We start from the raw sequence: 22,659 nt of genomic DNA, 5'->3' as shown, positions 1-22,659 counted from the left end.
GCCCCACAAGAGACCTCTGCTTGCTCCAAGACCTGGGTGCGTCGGAGAGAAGCCTGGAGAGAGAGGCACCTTCCCAGGGATGGAAGCCCTTCCACCTCCTCCCCTGACCCCAGACGTGCTGGCTCGGGGAGCAGCAGGCTGAGCTTCCGGCAGCCGCTTAGGCGGCTTAACTAGAATCAGGCAGCAGGGGTTCGGCCACGCTGGCTGGTAGGGGGGGGTGGGTCAGGGCCCGGCAGCTGTGCTCAGCCAGCCCCTCTCCCCTGGGGATAGAGGGGTGGTCACCTATCCTTTGGAAAATACAAACAAATCCATCTCATGGGATTTGTCCTCAGCCTTAAACCGTACCAGGAACTTGAAACTACTCTTCTTACCACTGGTTTTAACCGTGAACGAACTATGCACAGGATGGGGATACGGGACCCTCACAGGGTGTAAAGGTCACGTGAGCTGGGCCACCAGAGCCGTGAGGACGGGACGGTGGCACAGAGCAGTGGGTGGGACAGCAGTACCCTCCATTCCCGTTTTCAGGGCACTTGAGCAAGTTAAGTCATGACACGGTCACACACTGAAACACAGCTTGTTCATGATTAATCAACAAAGGATCTTACTGAGACCAGATTAAAGTCACTAATGCCTGGACCGGGCACTGAGGTCCGCGCAAAGTGCATCGCCACCTCTCAGGAAGGGCCTGGCAGAAAGTGCCGGCTGGGGCCAAACTGCTGTCTCTCACTCCCCCGTCCACAAGAATAAAACGCTAATCAGGATGTTAATCTAAGTGAAACAAATGGCAGAGGTTTTACTAGGAAAAGGTAAAAACCAAAATGCTGTTTAAGAGAATCGGCAGGAATATTCTTGAATAAAGAATATTCTTGAATAAATACTCTTGCATAAAGTTGAATAATGTTTTTCAAGGCAAGAAATTTAGAAATCTAGGTTCTGGATTCAGGACAAGAAGACCCTCAGGAGACAGGAAAAACAGATTTACCTCCATATATTACATTAGGTCTTTTCAAAGAGTTTGTTCTTGTTGGATAATATACTACAAGCTCTGCAAGTCAGATATAGATTTTACCAATAATATATGGGTAGTTATTTTTTGCTCATATTAGGATTACAATCCATAATCAAAATATAGCATTGTAGCTTAAGTTAATGGTCAGTGAATAGCTTTTTAAAATGAAATACTCGTTTTGACAAAATAAACATGTTTGAGTTATTTTAGTAAAAAATTTGAAAATATAAGTTCAGTCTAATTAGTAGAGAAATTTAATTTTTTTCATTTTAAATTTATTTATATGACAAAAATAACTTTCCTTCTTTTTCAATACTACCAATGATTTCTCATGTCATCAAAAATAGCCAGAATTAAAATACATTTTTTCTTGTCTGACAAAAGTTCCTGCTGAATGAATCAATTCAGCTCTTTGCTGTGAATTCAGGTTCTTGAAGTGGCAACCAGTTGACACTAATAACACTTCATTTAAAAATATCAGCAAACATATTTCCTATATGGTTCCTTTAGCACTACCTTATGCCCAGAAGAGCTGAAGACAAGAGGGCAGGGATGGAGTTGGGGAGGAAAGCAACACCTACCTTCTAAGGCATTACAAGGCCGAATTTTCAGGTTTACCAGTTAAAGATTTACCTTGATGCTAGATCTGTAAATATCAATCAGAAAATTAACTGGAAATAGGTTATGATAAGCCCAAATACACCGTTGGCACTGCCCTAAAGTCCTGCATTTACATTTAAAAGTGTGTGTGTGTGTGTGTGTGTGTGTGTGTGTGTGTGTCAGAGACAACTTGAAGAAGTGTGGAAGTCTGTTCCCTTAAACAGATGGTCACTGTGAGGGCAGGAGCTGCAATGTTACCTGGCTATATTAGCCGCAAACAAACAAGAAAGTATTTTCTTTTTAAATTTTACTTATTTATTTATTTAATTTATTTATTTACGGGTCTTCATTGCTGCGTGCTGGCTTTCTCTAGTAGCAGCGAGCAGGGGTTGCTCTTGTTGCGGTGCGCGGGCTTCTCATTGCAGCGGCTTCTCTTGTTGCAGAGCATGGGCTCTAGGCGTGCAGGCTTCAGTAGTTGTGGCTCGCGGGCTCAGTAGTTGTGGCGCACGGGCTTAGCTGCTCCGCAGCATGTGAGATCTTCCTGGACCAGGGCTCGAACCCGTGTCCCCTGCATTGGCAGGCGGATTCTTAACCACTGCGCCACCAGGGAAGCCCAAGAGACTATTTTCTTTTGCAGATCCCCATTTTCTCTCTGAAATTCATTCCATCACGTGAGCTCAGTCTTGTCTTCTTTCTGCCAACGGTCCTCCACCGCCCTCCCCCCACCACCAACAGAGGATGCGTAAGTCGCCCTGAACCACCTGGGCCCCTACCAAGTCTTTGACATCATTTTCACTCTAACATACGGTAACATACAGTTACCTGCTCAACTTCTAGCAAGCAAAACAACTAGCAACACTTACCAAGCGTTTATGGTCGCCTGACACTGCTCGATGCTCTTAAAAGCCTCAGCACATATTAGAAACAGTTCTCATTTATGTACAGTTTGTGTTCTACAATCAGTTCTAATTTTTTTCCCGCTTTGCTGATGTTATCGCTCTCAACCTACACCAATAGCTGCTTCTCTTGTCCGCAATCACAGAAACGTTGTGCTTTGTTGAATGAACTTTCATTTCACTGGGGCTGCTTTGCTCTTTCACAGCCAACCCAAACATCAGTTTAACTTTCAAAATTGAAAGCCTCCTGTAACTGCTCGATCAGTGAGCGTGGAGCCGGCGTTGGGTCAGTACTGTCTTTCCTTCTCCAGGTTGTGGATGAGAACAGACAGTGCTGGCCCTGGGGCAACCTCTGAAACACAACCTTTACATAGGTCACCTGGGCAGCTGTAACACCCGGTGCGTCCATGTGTGTATTTTTTTTTTTTTTTTACTATAATTTCCCAACGTGAAGGCATGTAAGGATGCCTGCTTAACAGACACCTTGTAACTTGCTGTCAGGACAGAAAAGCTGACCTCGAGCTGTGACCAATCAGAACAACAGCCACGGATCCACACCTGGGAAGTCCTCAGAACCTCTGCCAACAGCGAATGACCCTGGAGAGCCATCAGCCGGGGAGGAGACCTCCAGGCGGTGGTTTGGGGTGGGCTCCCCCCTCCACAATGCTCAAGGCACGTGATTAGCATGTAAGCTGACAAGGTAAACTGATGGGACTAGGGCGGATTTCTACCAAGCACTGCGGAGACATTCCTTTCCCACACTTCCTGCTGCAGCATTTCAGCTTTTGTTAGTGCCTTCCTTTTCCCCTTGGAAGCTACCGTGCCTCATTTTTTTTTTTTTTTTACAGACATTAAATGAAAAAGTGTGTGTGTGTGTGTGTGTGTGTCTCTCACGTGTGTGTGTCCATGCACCAGAGTTTTACTCATACCATCAACCACCTTCAGCCCCAACTCCATCTCCCCAGCTCAGGACCAGGCTGGTGACACTCGCCACAGTGGGCTCTCAGGCTCTTAAACACATGGCGATTAGCAGGCTGGCAGCATTAAACAGGCAATGATCACACATGATACTCTCTTTAAAGACCAAGTTACAAGCGCGAAGTTTGAACAAAACATCCACTGATGTCACACCACAGCCACGACCTCGTGTGCTATGTCGAGACAGTTCCAGGTGGGGACTACTCTGTCGTTTAGTAACTGCAACTTCTGGATGTGAGGTGGTCGGTACGTGTGTAGTTACGCAAGGGGGAGAGATGAGGAACTCTTTAATTTAGCTGCACTTGAACCTCATGGAGTGTGATAATGACAAACCTGGCTTTGTTCCTTCTCCCCTGGAAAGGAACCTAACTGAATTGCTGGCCAATTATAATTGCACACAAGCACCCTGATTTAGCGGGCCATCACTTTTCTTTAACCCATATTAACTCCGGCCTGGGCTACAGCAGTCGCCTCCTAGCGGGGGCTTTCTGCTTGTTATGTCTTTCCCTACTCCCGTGCATTTTATACGATGTTGCCAGATCAATCATCCTGAATCACGTTTCTAATCATTTCCAAGCTTCACCAAAATCCCACGAGCTAGCATCTGGGCTTCCCACAAGGTCCCACTGTGTCTAAGGTTCACCGGCCTGCTGTTTCTTACGCGTCCTTTATACTTTGGGCAGGTTCCCCCTTTGTTCTCTTGCCTCCTTCTCTATGTTCGTGTGATTACATCAGCCTAAATGCCCTTTCTTTTTCTAACCCCGACGGGCAAAATCCATGTCTCGATGCCATCGCTTTCTAACAGCTTTCGTAATCTCAATCCCTCACAAACTGAAGGTTCTCGTATTCCCCAGAGTATCTAACACATCATAGGCATGAAAGCTTTATTCCTCTAATGATTTTTGGAAGGGTATGATACAGGTCTGTACTCATATCGGTTCATAACACCACCAATTTAGTTAAGAAAACAGGAAGACCACAAAGCATCCGTCAGCATCAGGAACCAACTATTATCAACACTCGAGGTAACCTCTCACTCTTAGAGAATGGATGCTAGAGGCCTCCAGACTGCAAGAACTTTTCTCCCATCCAAGTCTTGAGACAGCGGACAGCCGCCTCTCACCCCAAAGGTGCTCCTTAACTTCTCTGACCTAAACACACACACATACAGAGCAAGGAAACCTCAACCAGGGGCTAATTTCTCTTTACCTGTTACCATGTTTGATGACTTCTAGCCACCAAGCACCCAACACCTCCCTTCAAGGGGTGAGATGCAGACACAGGAGAGGTGAGCAGAGGTCCTGCTTCAGGGGTCAGTGGGGACAACAGTCCTGCACCCTCGGCTACAGAGAAGGAGGCTTTGTGAAGAACAGGAAGATGCTGAAACCCACACTGGGATGATTATGAACCATAAAATCATCAGTCTGGAGGGAGAAAAGGATTTCTGGGGTTTTGACAATTACTGAAACAAGGTGCCAGGCGGGCAGCTTACCGTTAATAAGGTAGGGATGATTGCAGCACTTCCGTAATTCCATCATAGTGTTTAAGAGGTTGGGTACGTTAGCTTGACCACCACCTTTGGAAAGAAACGTAAAATTCTTCTCAAGGATGGCTCGGTAATATTTCTTCTGAATGTTTGTTAGCTCGACTTCGATGATCGTTTCTTCCTTGGGGGCCAAGTTCTTTTCCACGTCCTCTTTGAGACGTCTCAACATCATTGGCTTTAGGATAGCCTGGAGTTTTTGCACCTAAAAAAGGACCTCAAGTAAATACCGGTATCATGACTTGCTTGCATGGTAAAACATATACTAACATGAAAAACCACGATTCTCTTATTTATTTACCATTCATTTTCATTTGTCAAAGCCCAGGAAGGGTATGAAGGCACCGATCTTACACTACAGATGTCATAACAGAAGTGCATAAAGGTTGTGTGGCCAATTTCCGATGGGCTACTTTGCTTGCCCAGGAGTCCTGAACAGCCAGGAGGCTTGAACGGTACAACACAGCAGAAAAGAACCCCACTTATTCTGTTAGTTTTCCCTTCTGTCTGTCTTAAGCCTTTGTGATGACGAGGAAGGAACAGACAATGTCATGGGAGTGCCACACTTCAATTCTCTTCCTTTCTAGAAAGAGCTGACAGAAAGTGTGAGGAAGCCAAGGAGCTATCCGGTCCCTGCACCAATGAGCACGCAGGGACGTCCCTCTCTGTTCTCTTTTCTGTTGACTGGCAATAGGGAACTGCACACCTGACAGCTCTTATTTTAAGAAAAGCAAAACAAAACAAAACAGACTCCACTTTGAACTAAGCTAAGAGGTTTTAGACAGTAAGTTAGGGGAGGGGGCACATGAAGACCAAGATTTCAAGAGTATCTCCACGTTCATCTCAAATACAGCCTAATAACCAACACCAACGTAACTCTCACGATGTATGAAATAACCGACCACTTTTCATATGCAATACCATATTTATTTCTCACAGAAATCCTGCAGGGTAGTTAGGACCCATGTTTCTAAATGAAAATACGTAGACTCAAGAAAAGTAAGCAATGTGACCAAGTAAGAAATAAGACTAGAACCTCAGAACTCCAGGAGGGAAATGGCTCGACAAATTTCAGCAGCTTCTGATACTACGCCCGAAGCATACATGGCAAAACCACCAAACTCAGTAGCACAGTGGCTGAAAAGTACATGAACAGGTATGGAACCTCTCTATGAATCTCGACAGCCCTTCCGGAGGGCAAAGGGACAAACAAACCAATCAGAACACCACCTTAACGAAGACTCAGAACGTCCAAGGAAGGTGGGTGTAAAGCTCACCACCGGTCTACTGAGGTTGGTTGGGGGCAGCGGGGAATGGATGTAATTTACATTTTTAAATGGTTAAATCTGAATGCTCTGCCCTTGCGGGAGTTAATCTTCAATTACGTGACTGAAATACAAAGGAGACTAGGTAAGTACCTGTTCTTCGGTTTTCAGATCACCGAATTCTTGCATAAAGGTGGTTTCCGAAGGGAATCGACCTGGTTCCAAGAAGTGAAGCAAGCTGAAGAGCTCTTCCACGGTGTTCTGGAGCGGGGTCCCTGTCAGCAGCACTTTGTGTTCCTACAGGGGTGCGAGGAGGGCAACTGAGCAAATCATAACAAAGCGCGTCTCTTAACCCCAAAGCCTCTCCCGATACAGGCATTTTCCGACTTCCACTCATGAACGCTGAACTTCAGCACCCGCCCTGCATAAAGTACAGGAATTAGATCCGAAGGCGGAGGTGCGAGAAACGTGGTCTCTGCTTCAGAGAGACTCCCGGACCCCGTAAACGTGTCTCGCCATTTTGTTTTTTCCTGGGATTTTTAGGTCCCAGTAAACATTTTGGTGCTGTGGCTTCGCAGGTCCCCTACATCTTGAGGCTTCTCTCCCCACCGAAGTTTAAGGTTTTTCCTCAAATCCCTAGGCTCAGACAAAGCCCGCACGCTTCTTTCTGCTCTCCACACCGACAGGGCTCTCCCCTCCCCGTCTACTTCCTGCATGACTCACTTCAGAGACAAAAGAAGGTCTTCCACAGGCAACAGCACATGAAAAACTATTTTTTTCTGCAAACATTTCAAACTAGCAAAGAGGTCAGCTTGGTTTTAGATACCACAATCACTTTTTTTTTTTTAAATAGATGCTATTTCTAACTTTGTCTCCTTGAACCAAAGTACGTATTTCTTTAAAGCAATTCTTCCTGTTTACGAGCTCTTTCTCCAGCTTTCCTTATGCATTTGTACCCCTGGCCTCCTACTTCCATGTGTCTGACATGGTGACCAGTCTTAACCACGGTGAATTTATTAATCTGAAGGGCCTTATTATTTTCTACTTTGGCCATCTGGTACACAGTCCAGTTACTAAAGCTATTTCAAAAAGTGGCTACACCTTCTAGGAGGCTCAAAAGCAATATTCTGACTCAACTGGAAGTCCGATAAGGCTTGGTTGCCGAGCGGAGGGTATGTGCTCAGTAAACACTGGATGGTGACACACCTAAGGGCATATGCTCTTTTTCTCAGTACCTACCGTGTCTTATCTGTCAATGGAGTACTTTGAAAGCGAGGTGAAGCAGTTCAATTTGCTTTTATTCTTCCTTTGCTCCCTTTTGAATAAGAGGTCTCTGATTCAGGAAGATACACAGACCATCATCATCTTCCAACTCATTAAATTCATAAAGAGTAAGAAGCTTGCAAATCAATTCAGGATTTTCTAATGTATAACCACACTGGTGAGTAACCTGGGCCACGGTCCCTGACATATTCAAGTCCAAAATTACTTTATCCAAGAATTGTTTAAAATATTGCCATAGATTCAGGAAAAGAGTTATTGCTGTGGCAGAGCTGTGCTGGTACTAAAGATTGTCTCCTAGTTTTCTTATATCCTTTGTGACCAAGTGAAATGCTGAGCCGCTATCCAAATATCAGTACTTCAGAAAAAGCCTTTTAAGTTATTAATTTCAAAATTAACTTATTTGGGGGGGAAAAAAAGAACTTTTTATGCTGCTTCCCCTCAAGGGCTGTTTAAAACCAGTTTCACTAAATGATTACACATATGACCCTTTGGTAAGGCTGCATGGGTAGCAAAACAAAACCAGGTTTCCCTTTGAAAGTAACTATTATGTAACATACAATTAATATACAGGTGTCACAAAATGTCAGGTAAGAGACGGGCTATCAAGCTTATCATCTCCAAGCTCAACTATGTCAGCAGCTAGGCTTTTGGCTTGAAAACGTTACCATTCTTTTTAGCTCTGATGGGGTGGCGTCCATTTGATTTCATTTCAGCAGAGTCTTTAATTTGTGTGAGGCCTCCTGACAATGAAAGATGAGATAACAGAATCCATGAAGAACTACTGCCACCTCCAGAGAGTCCCCTCCTTGTCAAGAAGGGACAAGGAGATGGCCCTGCTTCCAGGGCTCCCGTGGAGGACAGTGGGGACCGTAAATGTCCCTCATCCCAGCATCTTCACAAGAATTTCCCTTGTGATGCGAGAGTTGAAAACATTCACTGGTCCTCCCTTTCTCAGAACGCACTTAAAGATAACCCGAATCACTTCCATCGTAACTGCGTCTAGTGCAGGTAACAGCAGTTCCCTGTGAGCTGCTCCATAGCTAGATATAGTTATTATTTGCTATTTTCACCGTGACTTATTCTAGAAAAGATGAACAAAAAGTGGCCAGTGTATAAGTTCTCATGATGGATGTTTTAAGTAAGGACTTAAAGACCAGGCAATGAGCTGTTCAGAACTGGACAAATATAACTATATTCTAACTCTGAACAATAATAATGTGTTCCATCTAGAAAACAACTTGTGAAAGTAAAGATTCTTGATCATCAGAAAAAGAATTATTTTGTTCATTTGTTAATCAGAGCTTCCCATGGTGAGACATGAATGAGTTACAGGTATGCCAAGTCCTTGGGGCAGCCGGCACGGCTGTGACAGTCAGGACCCCAGGGCCAGTCACCTGCAGTAGTGGCCAGCCTTCTCAGCTTACCCCAGTATGATATACAAATATCATTTTCTATATGTGCCGTTATGTGAAAATGGTTAGGGAACACTGCGATATGTAACAGAAAAATTATCTGGGTAGCAAATTCTAATCCATCAATGAAGTATTCCTATAAACAACAGAAAATCCTTTGAAATCTCCCAGTGACAATTAGGTTGTTTGATGTTGACAGTTAAACGAACTGTGCTCACCAATGAAGGGCTGTTTTGCCGTAAGAATCTACTACCTGGGAGCACAGACACTAATAACAGAAAACAATGGAAATAAACTCAGATGACTATCTAAGCCTTCAGGAAATGGTGCCGTAACTGTGTCTTATATGGACCACTGTGAAGATGGGTCCCTACTCAGAAGACGTAGTTAGATATTTCATGAGAATTAATGTTCACCTAAACATTAATAGGTTTACTTCAATGTAAGACTAAAATATCACCTAGAGAGACCAAAGAGTTTCTCTTTTCCACATGCTTATTCATGTCTTCAAGACTGTTCACCATTTACAAGTGTTCTAATTTGTTCTGTGGACTGAACACCAAATAATACAAAACTGCTCTGAGAAAGGTCTTAAGGATGGGAAATCCCATCCTAAATAGGATAATTCAGTCAGACCTTTTCCTTTAAACAAAACTAGATTTTTGTTTGTTGTTAATTAAAAGAATAGCTGGTTAATCCAATCCCCTTAATTTAGGAATAAAAGAAGCTGCTTCAAAGAACCAGCTGCAACAGAAAGCTTTTAAGTGTTCTTTTCCGTGGTACCAGTCTTCAGTAAGAAATGTACAAGCTGTGAACATGTAGCATATTCCTTCCCATCTCAAACTCTCGATTAACAAGAGATCAAATTAATCTATAGAAGTCAACACTAAAGGGATTTGTAAAATCTTTCTGTATTTTTGAAAAGCTCATCAAAACATCCAAGACATGTTAAATAACAATATCTTTGCTTCTTAAATGTACATTAAAAATAAAAACAAGTGATCAAAACCCATCTTGTAAACTACAGAGTGAAAAGAAACCTGAGGATGACTGAGTCATGTAGTAATTTCTGCTAGAAAATCATACAGCAGTGTGGAAAGGAAAATCAGTCAAATTCTACCACTACTACAATATGTTTTCCTATGATACTCCTACTGAAAAAAAAATCTAATCAGGAAGCCCTGACCATCCCTTAGGAAGCTGGAAGAGTATGGGATAGACATATCTAAAATTCCAGATCAAACTCAAGGTCTTGCAATGCCCCAAACTTCTGAGTGTCTGCATGAACTGAACCAATTCCAGATATCCATTCAACTTACTGAGAACTTGCACCTACAAGTCCTCCTGGCCCCTGGACACCAAAACCTACGAGCCCTGGAATATAACTGGATGATCATCACGGAGCTAACATTTGGCCCAACAGCTTATGAAATGGCAGTATTTACAAACAAAGGGAAAAGCAAATACTGGAAACTCATTTCAGTGAAAAATACCATGACTATCCTCTGCTGTGATACAACTGTGCAAAGAAACCAACCAACAGCGTGAGAATCAGGAAGACAGCAGCAACTTTTAAGTCACTGAAAGCGCAGGAGCGTACATCACAGTGTTTGACTGGTTTTGCAAACCCCCTTCAAAGGTATCAGTCAGATTCAGAGCAACAGGAGTACCGAGTCAGTGACAATTCTATTTGGGGTCAAGGGAATCGCCAACATGACCACTGACCAAGTCCATCAGCTTGAGTCCCTCCAACAGCTTGCAGTTCCGATTCTTCAGCCTGTGGGCTTCATCAATGACCACGCAGCGCCAGGGAATATTCCGCAGCTCAGGACAATCGGTCAGAATCATCTCAAACGTAGTGATGATGGCGTGAAACTTATAGGACCCCTTTATCACTCGACCCTACAAGAACAACTCTGGATTATTACTTAGCATTAAAGATTACATTAATAACTTTAAGGATGAATAAATAGCATAAAATATATGTATTGATCCCCTTGGGGACATCTTTATTCTAGGTAACATTTATACTTTGTTTTCAAGGTGTTTTGGAGGTTTTAAGCTCTTATGGTACAACAGAGTTTTAAAACCTTACCTTTTTCAAGGGAGTCTGAAAATTGTTAGTAAAATTTCCAACCCAATTTCCTTACAGATCACATGCAGTGAAGAGTCACTAAGTGTGCCCATTCTAGTTACATCCTACAGACTCCAAAAGGTGAAAGGCCAAAGAGATTATGTACTGAGACAACTTTTTAAAACCGCTTTTACTTTTTAAAACTTCTTATTTATTTATCTAAACTTTTGTAACTTGCTTTTTACTTTTAACGTGCTAACACGAAAAGAACATTCAACTCAGGACAGAACTTATAACAATTTCCCAAATCTAAAGATCAACACCAAAATAGATTTCAGTTTTTTTCTCCTTTAAGTATTTAATTGTAGGTCAGATTTTACACTCAAGGTAAACAAACATAGAAAACAAAACTCTGTCCTATTTCCAGCTATAGGACTTCCATTTTCTGCCTACTGCTTAAAACTATTTTCATGTATACTATTTATTCTTCTTTCTTTGTCATTTATAATGCTTCACTGTCAATATCATAGGATAATTGCAGACAGGTAACTAAAATTAGTTAAAAATCATAGCAGTTGCTACTAACAGCCAAAGTACAAATTCTCCCCTTTGGGTATATTTCATTCAATGTACCAGTTAATACTACATATCTAATATTTTTCACTTCTAGCAACAATAAATAACACAATATTCTTTCCATTCACATTTAAAAACTCCATTTTTTGTTTCGCTTTCTTCTAGGGCTTGCCAAATAAACCAAATGAGCATAGCAACACATTAAATGATTTTTAGCAGTCATCCAAGGTAAGACGAAATTTCATTTATTCTAACAATTAGAATGACCAAGGCTATAAAAATAAAGAGCTGCAATCAAAAGATGTGGAATTCTAAGACAAACACAAATTGGGTAAGAAATCTAAAGCAAAATTCTCTATCTGCAAAATCTAGACCTCCCCTGCCAAAGGTCTGAGCCCATTTTAACATCCAACGCCTTAAAATGTCTATAAGCATAAGGACCGCCCGCCTGCGATGCTTTACCTGGGGATCTTTGAAGTACATTTCATACAACTGAATGGTCCGACGACTAGCTTGACTCCCATGATACACAACCACGTTCAACTCTGTCCAGGTCCGGAATTCCCTTTCCCAGTTGGGGATTGTGGACAATGGGGCAATTACTAAAAAAGGGCCATGGATTCCTTTCAAATATATCTCATAGAGAAATGTAATGGACTGGATAGTTTTTCCCAAACCCATTTCATCTGCTAAAATGCAGTTTCGCCTTTGGGAGGGAAATAAAACAAGGAAACTTTAGTAAGTATACGTATAAGACAGTGCTTTCATACTCATAAATGCCTTACATGTTCCCTTAGATACAAAAAAATACAGTTTCAAACAAAATGCTCTAAGACATAAAAATTATTTCTACACACTTCTAGCAATCTCTATAATTCATGTGTTAAGTAAACAAATATCAAGCATACTTCCAGGGTTTGCTTTTCTCTTCTAAAATAATTTCTATTAGCGAGTTAAAATGTTAAGCTATATTTGATCAATACTTTAGATAACGACAAAAAAGCTACTATAGGCTTTTTTTTTTTAAGTGAAAAAACCCACGATTTACGTACATGTTGTACCAATTGAAAAGCAGCCAGTTCACTCCCTCCAACTGGTATTCCCTGAGTTTGTTATTGTTTTTATACTCCCTGGAACTCTCCGATTTCTTCCAGTCATCAGCAGGAGGTCGCTCCTGTTTCGAATACAGTAAAAGTCCCATTAGTGGTTTCTCGGAGACCACATACATTAAAGCCACCGCCACTCACCCTCCTTACCACGCGCTCTGTTTCCGGCTCCCGGGACAGCAGCTTCTCAAACTCTTCGATCTTGGCTTGGTCGATGTCCTGCCTCAGCTCCCACGTGCTGTCTTCATAAGGCAGTGAACACCACTTCACCAGGTAGTGAGTCACAGGCTGGGCCGGGTTTAAACACAGCACAGTTGGGTTCACGCTCTACCGCGCTTACCGACAGACACGACCCCAGACACAGTGAGACGGAGCTGGGAGAAGTTTTAGAACTATGACCACTGAACGAGGAGTCCTTAGTTACAGAGTCTCAAGTCTAAACTGGAAATAATATGATTGAATATTATTCAGAACAAACTGATTTTTATCTAAGCCACTGGGAAGTCATGTTCAAAAGCCAAAAAAGTATACAGACATAGCTAGCAAACAACAAAGTTGAATTTCAGCCTTATTCTTATCTGTGCAAATCGTCGGGCGTCTGATTCAGACTTATACGGTAACCCATCTTGGTGTGTTTACATATTTGCCTAACTGGCTACTTTCTTAAAGAATGAGAAACAGACTTCAATTTATTAGGATTTCTGCCTTCTTCTTAAAGAGATACTATTTGCATGCTATCACTTTAAAATAATGTGTTTGAGCTCTAGAAAGACTGCAGAGCAAAATATTTTGGATAACACAGATCAAAACGACTTCCTTTGTCTTTCTTCTCGAAAATATTTTGGTTTGTTGATCTTCATCTCAGGACCAAGGTACACTGACCTGGTTGTGATGTTACAAACATTTGCTGTGCTAGGTAAATACACGATGGGAAAAAAAAATTTTTTTTAAGTACAACTTAGCAAAACTAGAAAGGTAAACATCATGTCACAGACACGATCTTTGAAACATCATGGACCTCGTGATACAGAGTTTGGAGTAAAATGGGAGTTCACTGCAGACTCACCAGACAAGCAAGATCCAAACCTTTATAAAGTTTAATTTACAAGAAGAAGCTAGGAATGACATACCTCATGGTGGGTGGGCATATACTTACTAAGACACAAAGCTCAGAAGTCACTAGACTTGTCTTTACTCTCATGCCCTATCAACTGTCCTTAACAACCTCGTAGGGTTCTGCAAAGCAACCTGGGCGTGCCTAGACTGGGATCTCATAAAGAGAAAGATTTTATAGTATCTTCTGTGCACCACATTAAATGAGATCCATCAGCTTCACTAAGGACGTCCAATGTTAAATGTCTCTGAACTGCATTCTGCTACAAGAGCACTCTTAATTTATAAGGGAAATTCATGCTGCGTAATAGATTTATACCAAAGTATACTGAATCCTTTACTGATCATATCTGGAACCGTGGAAAAAATCTATTTGCTTCACACTGAAAACTGATTTCTTTTAAAAAGCTCTCAGACTAAACAAAAAACACATTTACAGTGATTATTAAGTCCTAAAACTAATAGTAAGTCAATAAATTTCAGTTAAGTTTAGAGCAAGTGTGTCATAACCCAAGGCCCTGACCAGAACCAGATCTAGGAGCCACAATCATTCTCCATAAGCACACGTAAGCTCTCTGAGTCACTGGCTCCTAATACAAATGATCTTCTGTTACCTCTCCCCGGTCATCTGTGCTACGTGCAAAGTCCATTATCCGGTCAACCTCCACGTAATCTGGATTAAAAAGCTCATCTTCAATCTACACCAAAGGAAGAAAAGTTAAAATGTTTATTTAACTCCTCAGAGTAGACACTATTTCACTTTTCATCAGGCAATAATATGCCGGGCCACAGGAATACAAAATTTATATTTGGCAAGTTCTATTATATTAATTGAAATGCTACAATTTAGCAAAATCACTCCCCATGAGGAAATCAGACTTCTCAGACTTTGTTAACTGGGTCTTTTAATTACTGTGTGAAACCTTTTTACTGTGAGAAAATGTTTAAGAATATTTTAAATGAAGTGTGAAATTATAATTCACTAATGAGCAATCCAAAAGGCTTATGGCACGCAATGCATTTAACATTCTTGAAACCACAGCTTGCAATGAAGACTCGGAGCCATGCACAGTAAGTGCTGTTGGAGTCTCATAACTATTGGAGTTGTCTGATGCCTCATAGCATCATTTGCAGAATGTTATTCAAAAGCTAAAAACGCTGAGACCAGTGAATTCCATATTTTAGTGTGAACAGAGCTTATGATGTTTGGTCGTCTTTGCCAATCAGTATTAGTACCTCATTTGAGCACAGTCTTGGCGTTCATCTAAGTGTTCTAATGATTTATTTGTACTGAACATAGAGCATTTGGCGAAAACTCTTAAGGATAAAGAAATGAGGCTTAAAAAATTGGGTTCTTGGGCTTCCCTGGTGGCGAGGTGGTTGGGAGTCCGCCTGCCAATTCAGGGGACACGGGTTCGTGCCCCGATCCGGGAAGATCCCACATGCTGCAGAGCGGCTGGGCCCGTGAGCCATGGCCGCTGAGCCTGCGCATCCGGAGCCTGTGCTCCGCAACGGGAGAGGCCACAACAGTGAGAGGCCCGCGTAACGCAAAAAAAAAAAAAAAAAAAAAAAAAAAAAAAAGGGTTCTTTAGCCAATATATTAACAATCTTTACAAAACTAAAGTAAAGCTGCATGCCTGCAAAGTTATCTCATGTAAAAGAACAGAATGAGGCTCAAAAGGAAGTTACAGACTAAGCCATACTTTAAAGAAGTCAGAGTCAGACAAGTTAGAAAAGACACATTATTATGTGTTTCTAGAGATTAATTTATCAGTAATATAACTTCATTCAAATGCTTTGCAAAGACATATTATAAGCCACTTAGATACTGGTTGTATCCCCTGAGTTGCAGGTTGAAGGGCCGTTTGGTCACAGTTGGCTTGAGGATAACAAACATTCCCTGGGCCCCTGGGCCCACTTATAGCACCCAGTCTGGATGCTTTGAACTGTGAATTATAAAACAAAAGCCAGAAATACCAGAATGTGTTTCAACTGCCTCAGGCCTTTACACAGAGTTCATGACTAAAGCAAAAAAACCTTTGAAATGTTCCGTTAATTTAAAATGTTAATATATTAAATGCATTGGCTTTGTCAAAGCTTCTAGACTTAGGTACACAATATCTATGTATTATTCATATAAAGCATAAACACTAGAACTTTCCATAAACTAGGCTCTTCTGATAAAAGCTCTCTCTAAGACAACTTGTTCTTAAACAGAATCTTTCATTACTGAAATAAAATCCTTAACTTTATTCCTAAACGTTTATCCTTCAAGCGAGCAATCTATGCCACCATGCGTGTGACATAATTTCCAGTTTTGATAATCTTTTTGAGTAGAGATTTTAGTTGCAGTGACTTAAAAGGAAGGCTAAGGTGAAACAGAGAATGCCAAAGTGGTCATAACTAAAAATCCCAAAGAAGCAGACCATGGGGTACCTGAAGCCAGGACCACCTACGGGACATGACAAACAGTGTGTGTGGTGAGTGGGGGGTGGGGGTGGGGGGTGCGTGTGTGTATATAAGAAAGAAAGAGGGAAAGAGAATTGGGATCCTTCTCTGTTCACCTTCAGGTCACCTTTTCAGACTCAAGTTTATGCTACTTCCATTCAGGACAAAACTTGAGATCTCTAGCTGCCAAGTTACCAGCAAGATAATGTATTTCAGCCTTGGTACAGGTGATTCCCAGAGATAGACTCAAAAAGGTAGACTACACACCTCGGGCCGGGCCCACGTCCCTGAAGTGCATCTGACTCCAAGAAGCACAAATAAATTTAATGAGCAGAACCATGATTTAAGGACCAGGGCGGGGGTAACCACTGTCCCCTTTCCTTTTCCTAACACAGATGCACAGAAACATCAGTAGAACATACAGTGTCTCTTTCTAGGAGGAAGCTAAGGATTTCAACTTGCCCAACATCACAGACATTTAACTTCAGTTTTATTAAGGGGCATGAAAAACAGAACTTCCTAGTATTTTCTCAGAACCTGTCCTTTCAAAGAAAGAATCACCTACATATTCCCCAGGACATGAGGAGTGAGTCCCATCCAAGCACCTGCACCCCTTGGTGCTGACCGCTGCAGGCAAGGAGGCTGGTGCTCGGTGACATGGACACATCTGTCTAGTGGAATGCCCTCCACCTCCTCTGCCCCATCCAGTGCAGATTTTACAATATGCCTTTGGGGGCGTGGAAATCAGATTCCAGGAGAACGCGGACCTGTCACCTGAGGGTATAAGGATCGACTCTATGACATAAAAGTACGGAACTTTCTTCCATCCCCCGTTCCCCCGTCTCCAACAAGGGGTCGGGGTGTGTGGAGCTGGTCGTGAAGCAGGTATTATTTTCCATCAGATTTCACACTTCTGTACAGTTTGCATTCTGTTAATTCCCTTATGGAGAGGAAAACTCATAAGTCAGCCAATTTAGTCTTTCAGTGTGAAGGTTTCTCTTTTATCTGCTTCAGGCTGTAAGTGAAAGCAAATTGGTGACCACAAGCCCAGGGACCCCAGGAAGCACTCTGTGAGGACATTTTGTCAACGTAATTGACTACACTGGAGGGGAACCTGGCACTGCGTAAAACAGGCAGGACTTCTTCCCTGCCCTAGGTATGGGTACCTTCTCATCATAATTGATAACCTAGGATAAAGGGGGGCAGGCAAAGGTATTAGAATCTCATATCAACTCCTGTACCACAGCGCGTAATCTGTGAAAGGGAGCTCAGTGAAAACTCTCTGTAATTAGGCACTGACTTGAACAGAAGAAATTGGTCACACACCTCCCCCAACACAAAGAAACTTTTATATCCTAGAACTTATACTTAATACTCACTGTAGCGTTTTTATCCTGCTAAAATCTTAATAGGACTTTTGTCTACTTACTTTTTTCACTGTCTACTAACTGTATTTTCATTACAAGATTTAATCATACCATCATATTTCCACATAATATCATAAGGACCAGTATCTTCTAGAACTAAGCAACAGGAAGAATGAGAAATTTCCTGTTTACAAATTATTTTAGCAATAACCAGTTACCGATATGCAAGTAACAGCACCAAATGAGGCAAACTAGTTTTTCTTAATAATATACTGACCTAAAATTCAAAATTCAGAACATTTTAAAAATGTAAATACTTTAGAAAATTAACCAGGTTTTCCATACCTCTGAAAGGAATTTGTTCTGGCCCTGCTTTGCCTTAAATCGTTTAATCTTTTGCTGAATTCTCTTATCTTTTTCCAGATCTTCTACAGATGCCCATTGACAATGAAGATAAGAGCTAAAAGAACAAAATAATATACTGAAACAGGTAGAAAATAATTAATCTTTTATTATACATGTTCATTATCATTCCCCCCCAAAATGAACTAAACAGATAATTAACATAATAACCTGTTTAACTACTCACAGAGGTTGCCAAGCCACATTCAATATAACTACTAATGTTTGAGAATAAGAAAAGAAAATCAATAATAATGCCTAAAATTTGCCTTCTGCTCTGGGCCTGCAGTTCTCTTACCCACCTCCCATTAAAAAAAAAAAAAAAAAGAAAGAAAAGGAAACGACCTAGTAACAAGCTGTTTTTCATAAGTGAATGGATTACACTTCAATACAAAACAATTAGCACTACAGGGTGGCCTTAATTATGAATTCGTTTTGAGCCTTTTATCATTAACTGATGAGAAATAGAAGGTTTTTGTCAAGGTAAAAGAATTCAAATTTAAAAGAGCGAAGGTAAACCTAACTCCCTCCTTCTATAACTGCTGGGCAGCAAAGGGCCACCACCAGCTCTGGAACTCCCTTGTCCCCAACCAGCTCCTGGTCAGTTCCCATCTCCCAGCTCTGAGAGGACTGATGCCCCTTGGGGTCCCTTGTGAATTTTTCACTCCCTACTGTCTACCCTCTCCTTGCACTGGTTAGTCTCCTCCCGTTCAGACCTGCCACAGGCCTGTGCTGAGCATCTGCTGTGTCTTCTCTAACCTGAACTTGAATACTCCCCACCCTTCCTTGTCCATCCCCAAGACTCACTGGTACACAGTTACTGTTTTATGGTACCTCTGACATTCTTTCGTTTGGTATTTCAATATTCTTCTGTACTATCATCCTCTCTCTGCCACCCCCCACCCCCCTCCATGGCCTCGACTGTCTGCTGCTTCTCTTTCTGGTGATGACATCAAAAAGAAATGAGGTGCTTTCACAATCAAGGTACCACTACTGTTAGAAATTATGCAGCCACTGTAAAATCTCTCAAAAAATAATTAATGATATGGAAAAGGCGTCTGACATTAAATATCACATCATTTGCATTTATGTAACGTCTAGTATGCATTTTCATAGGTAGGATTGATTTAGTTCTTCTACAATTGACCAAGGGAGATAAGGACTTTAAATACATATGCCTTGTACAGATATGAATTGATAGAAACCCTGCACACAGAGGGAGAGAGAGAGAAAACAGACTAGACGAAAATGCATCAAAATGTTAGTAATGATCATTGTGGGTGGTAAGATTGCAAGTATTCTACTTTCAACTTGTAATTTCCAAATTTTCAATAAATAATTTGCGATACTGCTATAACCACAACCAAATATTATAAAAATCACCTAGTCTAGTCTCCTAATTATTGGACGGAAAAAGGCATGTGTGCAGTCAGCACCCTTGTCTTGGCTGAGGTGAACATGCCATAAAGCACTGCCAGGGTGACCACAAGGGAGACACAGGCACTTGAGCAGCTGGGTCCAGCCCTGCTCTCCCTCTTGTAAACTGGGCTGAAACTTTCTGGCAGTGACTCTGCTTTAACTAAATGGAGAAAAACCACAGGCTTTTGCTCTAGGATCAGAAACAAGGCAAGGGTGCCCATAGCTCCACTACTATTCAATATCATATTCCAGGCATTAGCCAATGCTATTACATGAGAGAAAACAACAAGAGGAGTGATAAATGGAAAATAAGAAGTAAAACTATCTTTATTTGCAGATGCCATGACTGCATAACTGGAAAACCCTAGAGAATCAATTAGGAAACTAATTCAAATAATAAAATAAAATAATTCCGTTATGCAGCAGGATATAAAATTAACAGACAGAAGTCAAATGTCTCCATTCACACAAATAATAGCCAGTTAGAGGAAATAGCATTAGGGAAAACCTCTTTTACGGTATCAACAAAGATAAAATACTTAGTAATATATTTAATAAGAAGTGTGTGAAACTTGCATAAGGAAGTACTTAAAACCCTCCTAAAACATACGAAAATCAAGTTGAACCAACTGGAAAGACATCCTTGTTTTTAGATAGCATGACTCAACATCATAATTCATAAATTTGTAATTAACACAATGTAAATAAAAATATAAACAACCATTTTAATGGAGTTAGACAAGTGAATGCTAGATTTATATATAAAAATAAACATGCAAAACATCGAGGAAAACACTAAAAAGGAAACATCTTAGGAGAAACTAGATAAATCAGATATTAAAATACACTAGAAATCCTCTATAAGTAAAACAGTGTGCTACTGGCTCGTGAAGAGATAGAGCAAAGGATTAGAATAAATAACAGATATGGATACAATAAATATGTATCTTTAGTTCATGATAAAGATTGCATCTCAAATCACCGGGGCAAAGATGGGCTTTTTAATAATGGTGCTGGAAGAACAATATTTGGAAAACAATAAAAAAATTAGAGTCATGTTTTACCCATATACAAGAGTAAACACCAAGTGGATTAAGCACCTGAACAGAGAAAATGAAACCATTCAAGTACTAGAGGAAAACATGGCAAATTCCTCTTTAACCAGGGGGTAGGAAAAGGCTTTCTAACTATGATTCAAAAGTCAGATCCTATAAAAGGAAAGATTAATAAATCTAAATATACAAAACACTTTTTAAAACTTACAATGCTGTAACCAACAATAAATAAAGCCAAATGACAACAGAAACTGGAAAAAGATAGCTGCAACATATAACACAGATTAAGGACTAATATCCCATATATATAAAGAACTGTTAAAAACTGAGGGAAGCACAATAGAAAAAGGGCAAGAGATAGGAACACATAATTGACAGAACAAGATACAAAACTGGTCGTTAAATTTATGAAAAGATGTTCTAAATCACTCACAATAAAAGAAAATGCTAATTAAAACCACACTGAAATACGATTTCCCACTAAAAGTAAAAATAACAAAACAACACACCACACTACACTGGAAAGGTTGTGGGGAAATAGGCGCTCTCCTACATTGTTGGTAGGAATGCAAACTGACACAACACTTCTGGAAGGGAATTTTGCAATGTCTAACAGAACTACATTTATGTATGCCTTTTGATCTAGCAATCCCTATTCTAAAAATTCACCCTGAAGCTATGCCTCCAACAATTCGAAAATACATAGGCATGAGAATATATATTGCAGCATTATCTGTAACTATAAAATATCAGAAGCCATTTACATGCTGGTATACCCAGGAGATTGGTTGGATAAGTTATGACACAGCCATGCAAAGGAGTACTAGGCAGTTGTAACAAAGAATGAGGAAGACTCTATGAACTGATGTTGAATAACTTAGTATACATAGTATTGTGAAAAAAGCGAAGTGCAAATGTGTACTGATGCTATTCTTTTGTGTTTAAGGAAGAAGGGGAAATAATAGTATCTATCTGCACATTCATGCCAAAACTTATAGGAAGGATCAATCTGGGATTAATGAAAAGGTAAGTAGGAATGAGGTGGCAAGGACGGGAGGGATGGCACTTCCTCTTTGGGTATCATTTTGTGTGCAGTTCTGACTACTGAACCATGTTAATATTTCATGAACTTGGAAAAAAGCAAAAAAAGAAACAGAAAAGAAAATCAACAAGGATGGCGGGGGGCGGCCTAAAATGGAATACAAATACAAACAGAAGCTAATGAACCAAACTGAGTAGCAAATAACATTGCACTGAAGGGGGGCTGGGAGGAGAACTAACCTGAGGAAATACTGGAAAAAGCATTTAGCCTCTACAGCATCAGGCTAAAGACAGAAGAACTCTAAATAAATACTGAGTGAACGCTAGTTAGCAGGCTTCTTTTTCACAGAAATATGGTCTAGTAATTCTGAAAGCACTTCCTATATATCCTAGGATTAACAAATAAGAAAATATATTGTGGAAAGTAGGAGCCAGGTTTCTCATAGTCAAAGAAATGGAGTTATTAATATTGGAAGGGGAAAGAATAGAATGAACCTGGTGGTATTGAAATAAAATGGGAAGTATCACTATACAGGCACTGGTTTTCCTTGTTGGTAGGTAGGTAGGTAGATAGACGTGCATGTGTGTATATATAATAAACATACATGTGTGTGGAACATAGGTAGGTATATATGTCATACATACATACATATCATACATACACATGCACGTGCATGCCCTTCCTAGCCCCATCCACTGAGAGGTCTGGAAGCAATGACCCCCCAGCAGCAATGAGCACACCTAGTACCCAAATCTTGGTTTCTAAATGCCCTTCTCCAGTAAAAAACAACCAAGGCTCCTTAGAGAAACGATGAGTTCCAGGACTTCAATAGGGAAGTTGCAAATGGGTTAGGAACATCCTCTGGTGCCAGAAAGTAAGGAAGAGCTCCAAGAAGGATGGGGACAAGGCAAAAGGAAGGGAGGAGACGGCCTGCAGGGGCTGCCACCGGCCAGATCTGGGATAATGTGAGCCAAGTAAATAACGGTAGGACGGTAAGGAATTATGACGCACTGAATAAAAGAAGACTCGGGAAGTCCACACAGCTATAAATAAGCAGATAGGTAAGA

General features: G+C 41.0%; 1 protein-coding gene across 2 annotated transcripts in view; it reads right to left on the bottom strand.

Moving 5' to 3' along the window:
- Positions 1 to 22,659, bottom strand: part of CHD7 (chromodomain helicase DNA binding protein 7) — a 121,599-nt gene that overhangs the window by 30,631 nt on the left and 68,309 nt on the right. For both annotated transcript variants that reach the window (XM_079722225.1, XM_079722226.1), the window contains exons 7-14: positions 18,020 to 18,134; positions 14,474 to 14,557; positions 12,897 to 13,034; positions 12,693 to 12,814; positions 12,103 to 12,346; positions 10,716 to 10,892; positions 6,448 to 6,591; positions 4,979 to 5,234 (exon numbers count right to left, since the gene is read on the bottom strand). In XM_079722225.1, coding sequence (XP_079578351.1) covers positions 4,979 to 5,234; positions 6,448 to 6,591; positions 10,716 to 10,892; positions 12,103 to 12,346; positions 12,693 to 12,814; positions 12,897 to 13,034; positions 14,474 to 14,557; positions 18,020 to 18,134 — 1,280 coding nt within the window. The remainder of the gene's footprint in view (positions 1 to 4,978; positions 5,235 to 6,447; positions 6,592 to 10,715; positions 10,893 to 12,102; positions 12,347 to 12,692; positions 12,815 to 12,896; positions 13,035 to 14,473; positions 14,558 to 18,019; positions 18,135 to 22,659) is intronic.

Source organism: Hyperoodon ampullatus (assembly GCF_949752795.1).
Source record: "Hyperoodon ampullatus genome assembly, chromosome: 17".
NCBI lineage: Eukaryota > Metazoa > Chordata > Mammalia > Artiodactyla > Ziphiidae > Hyperoodon > Hyperoodon ampullatus.
The sequence above is the reverse complement of the archived record's forward strand: the minus strand, read 5'-3'. Positions and strand labels throughout refer to the sequence as shown.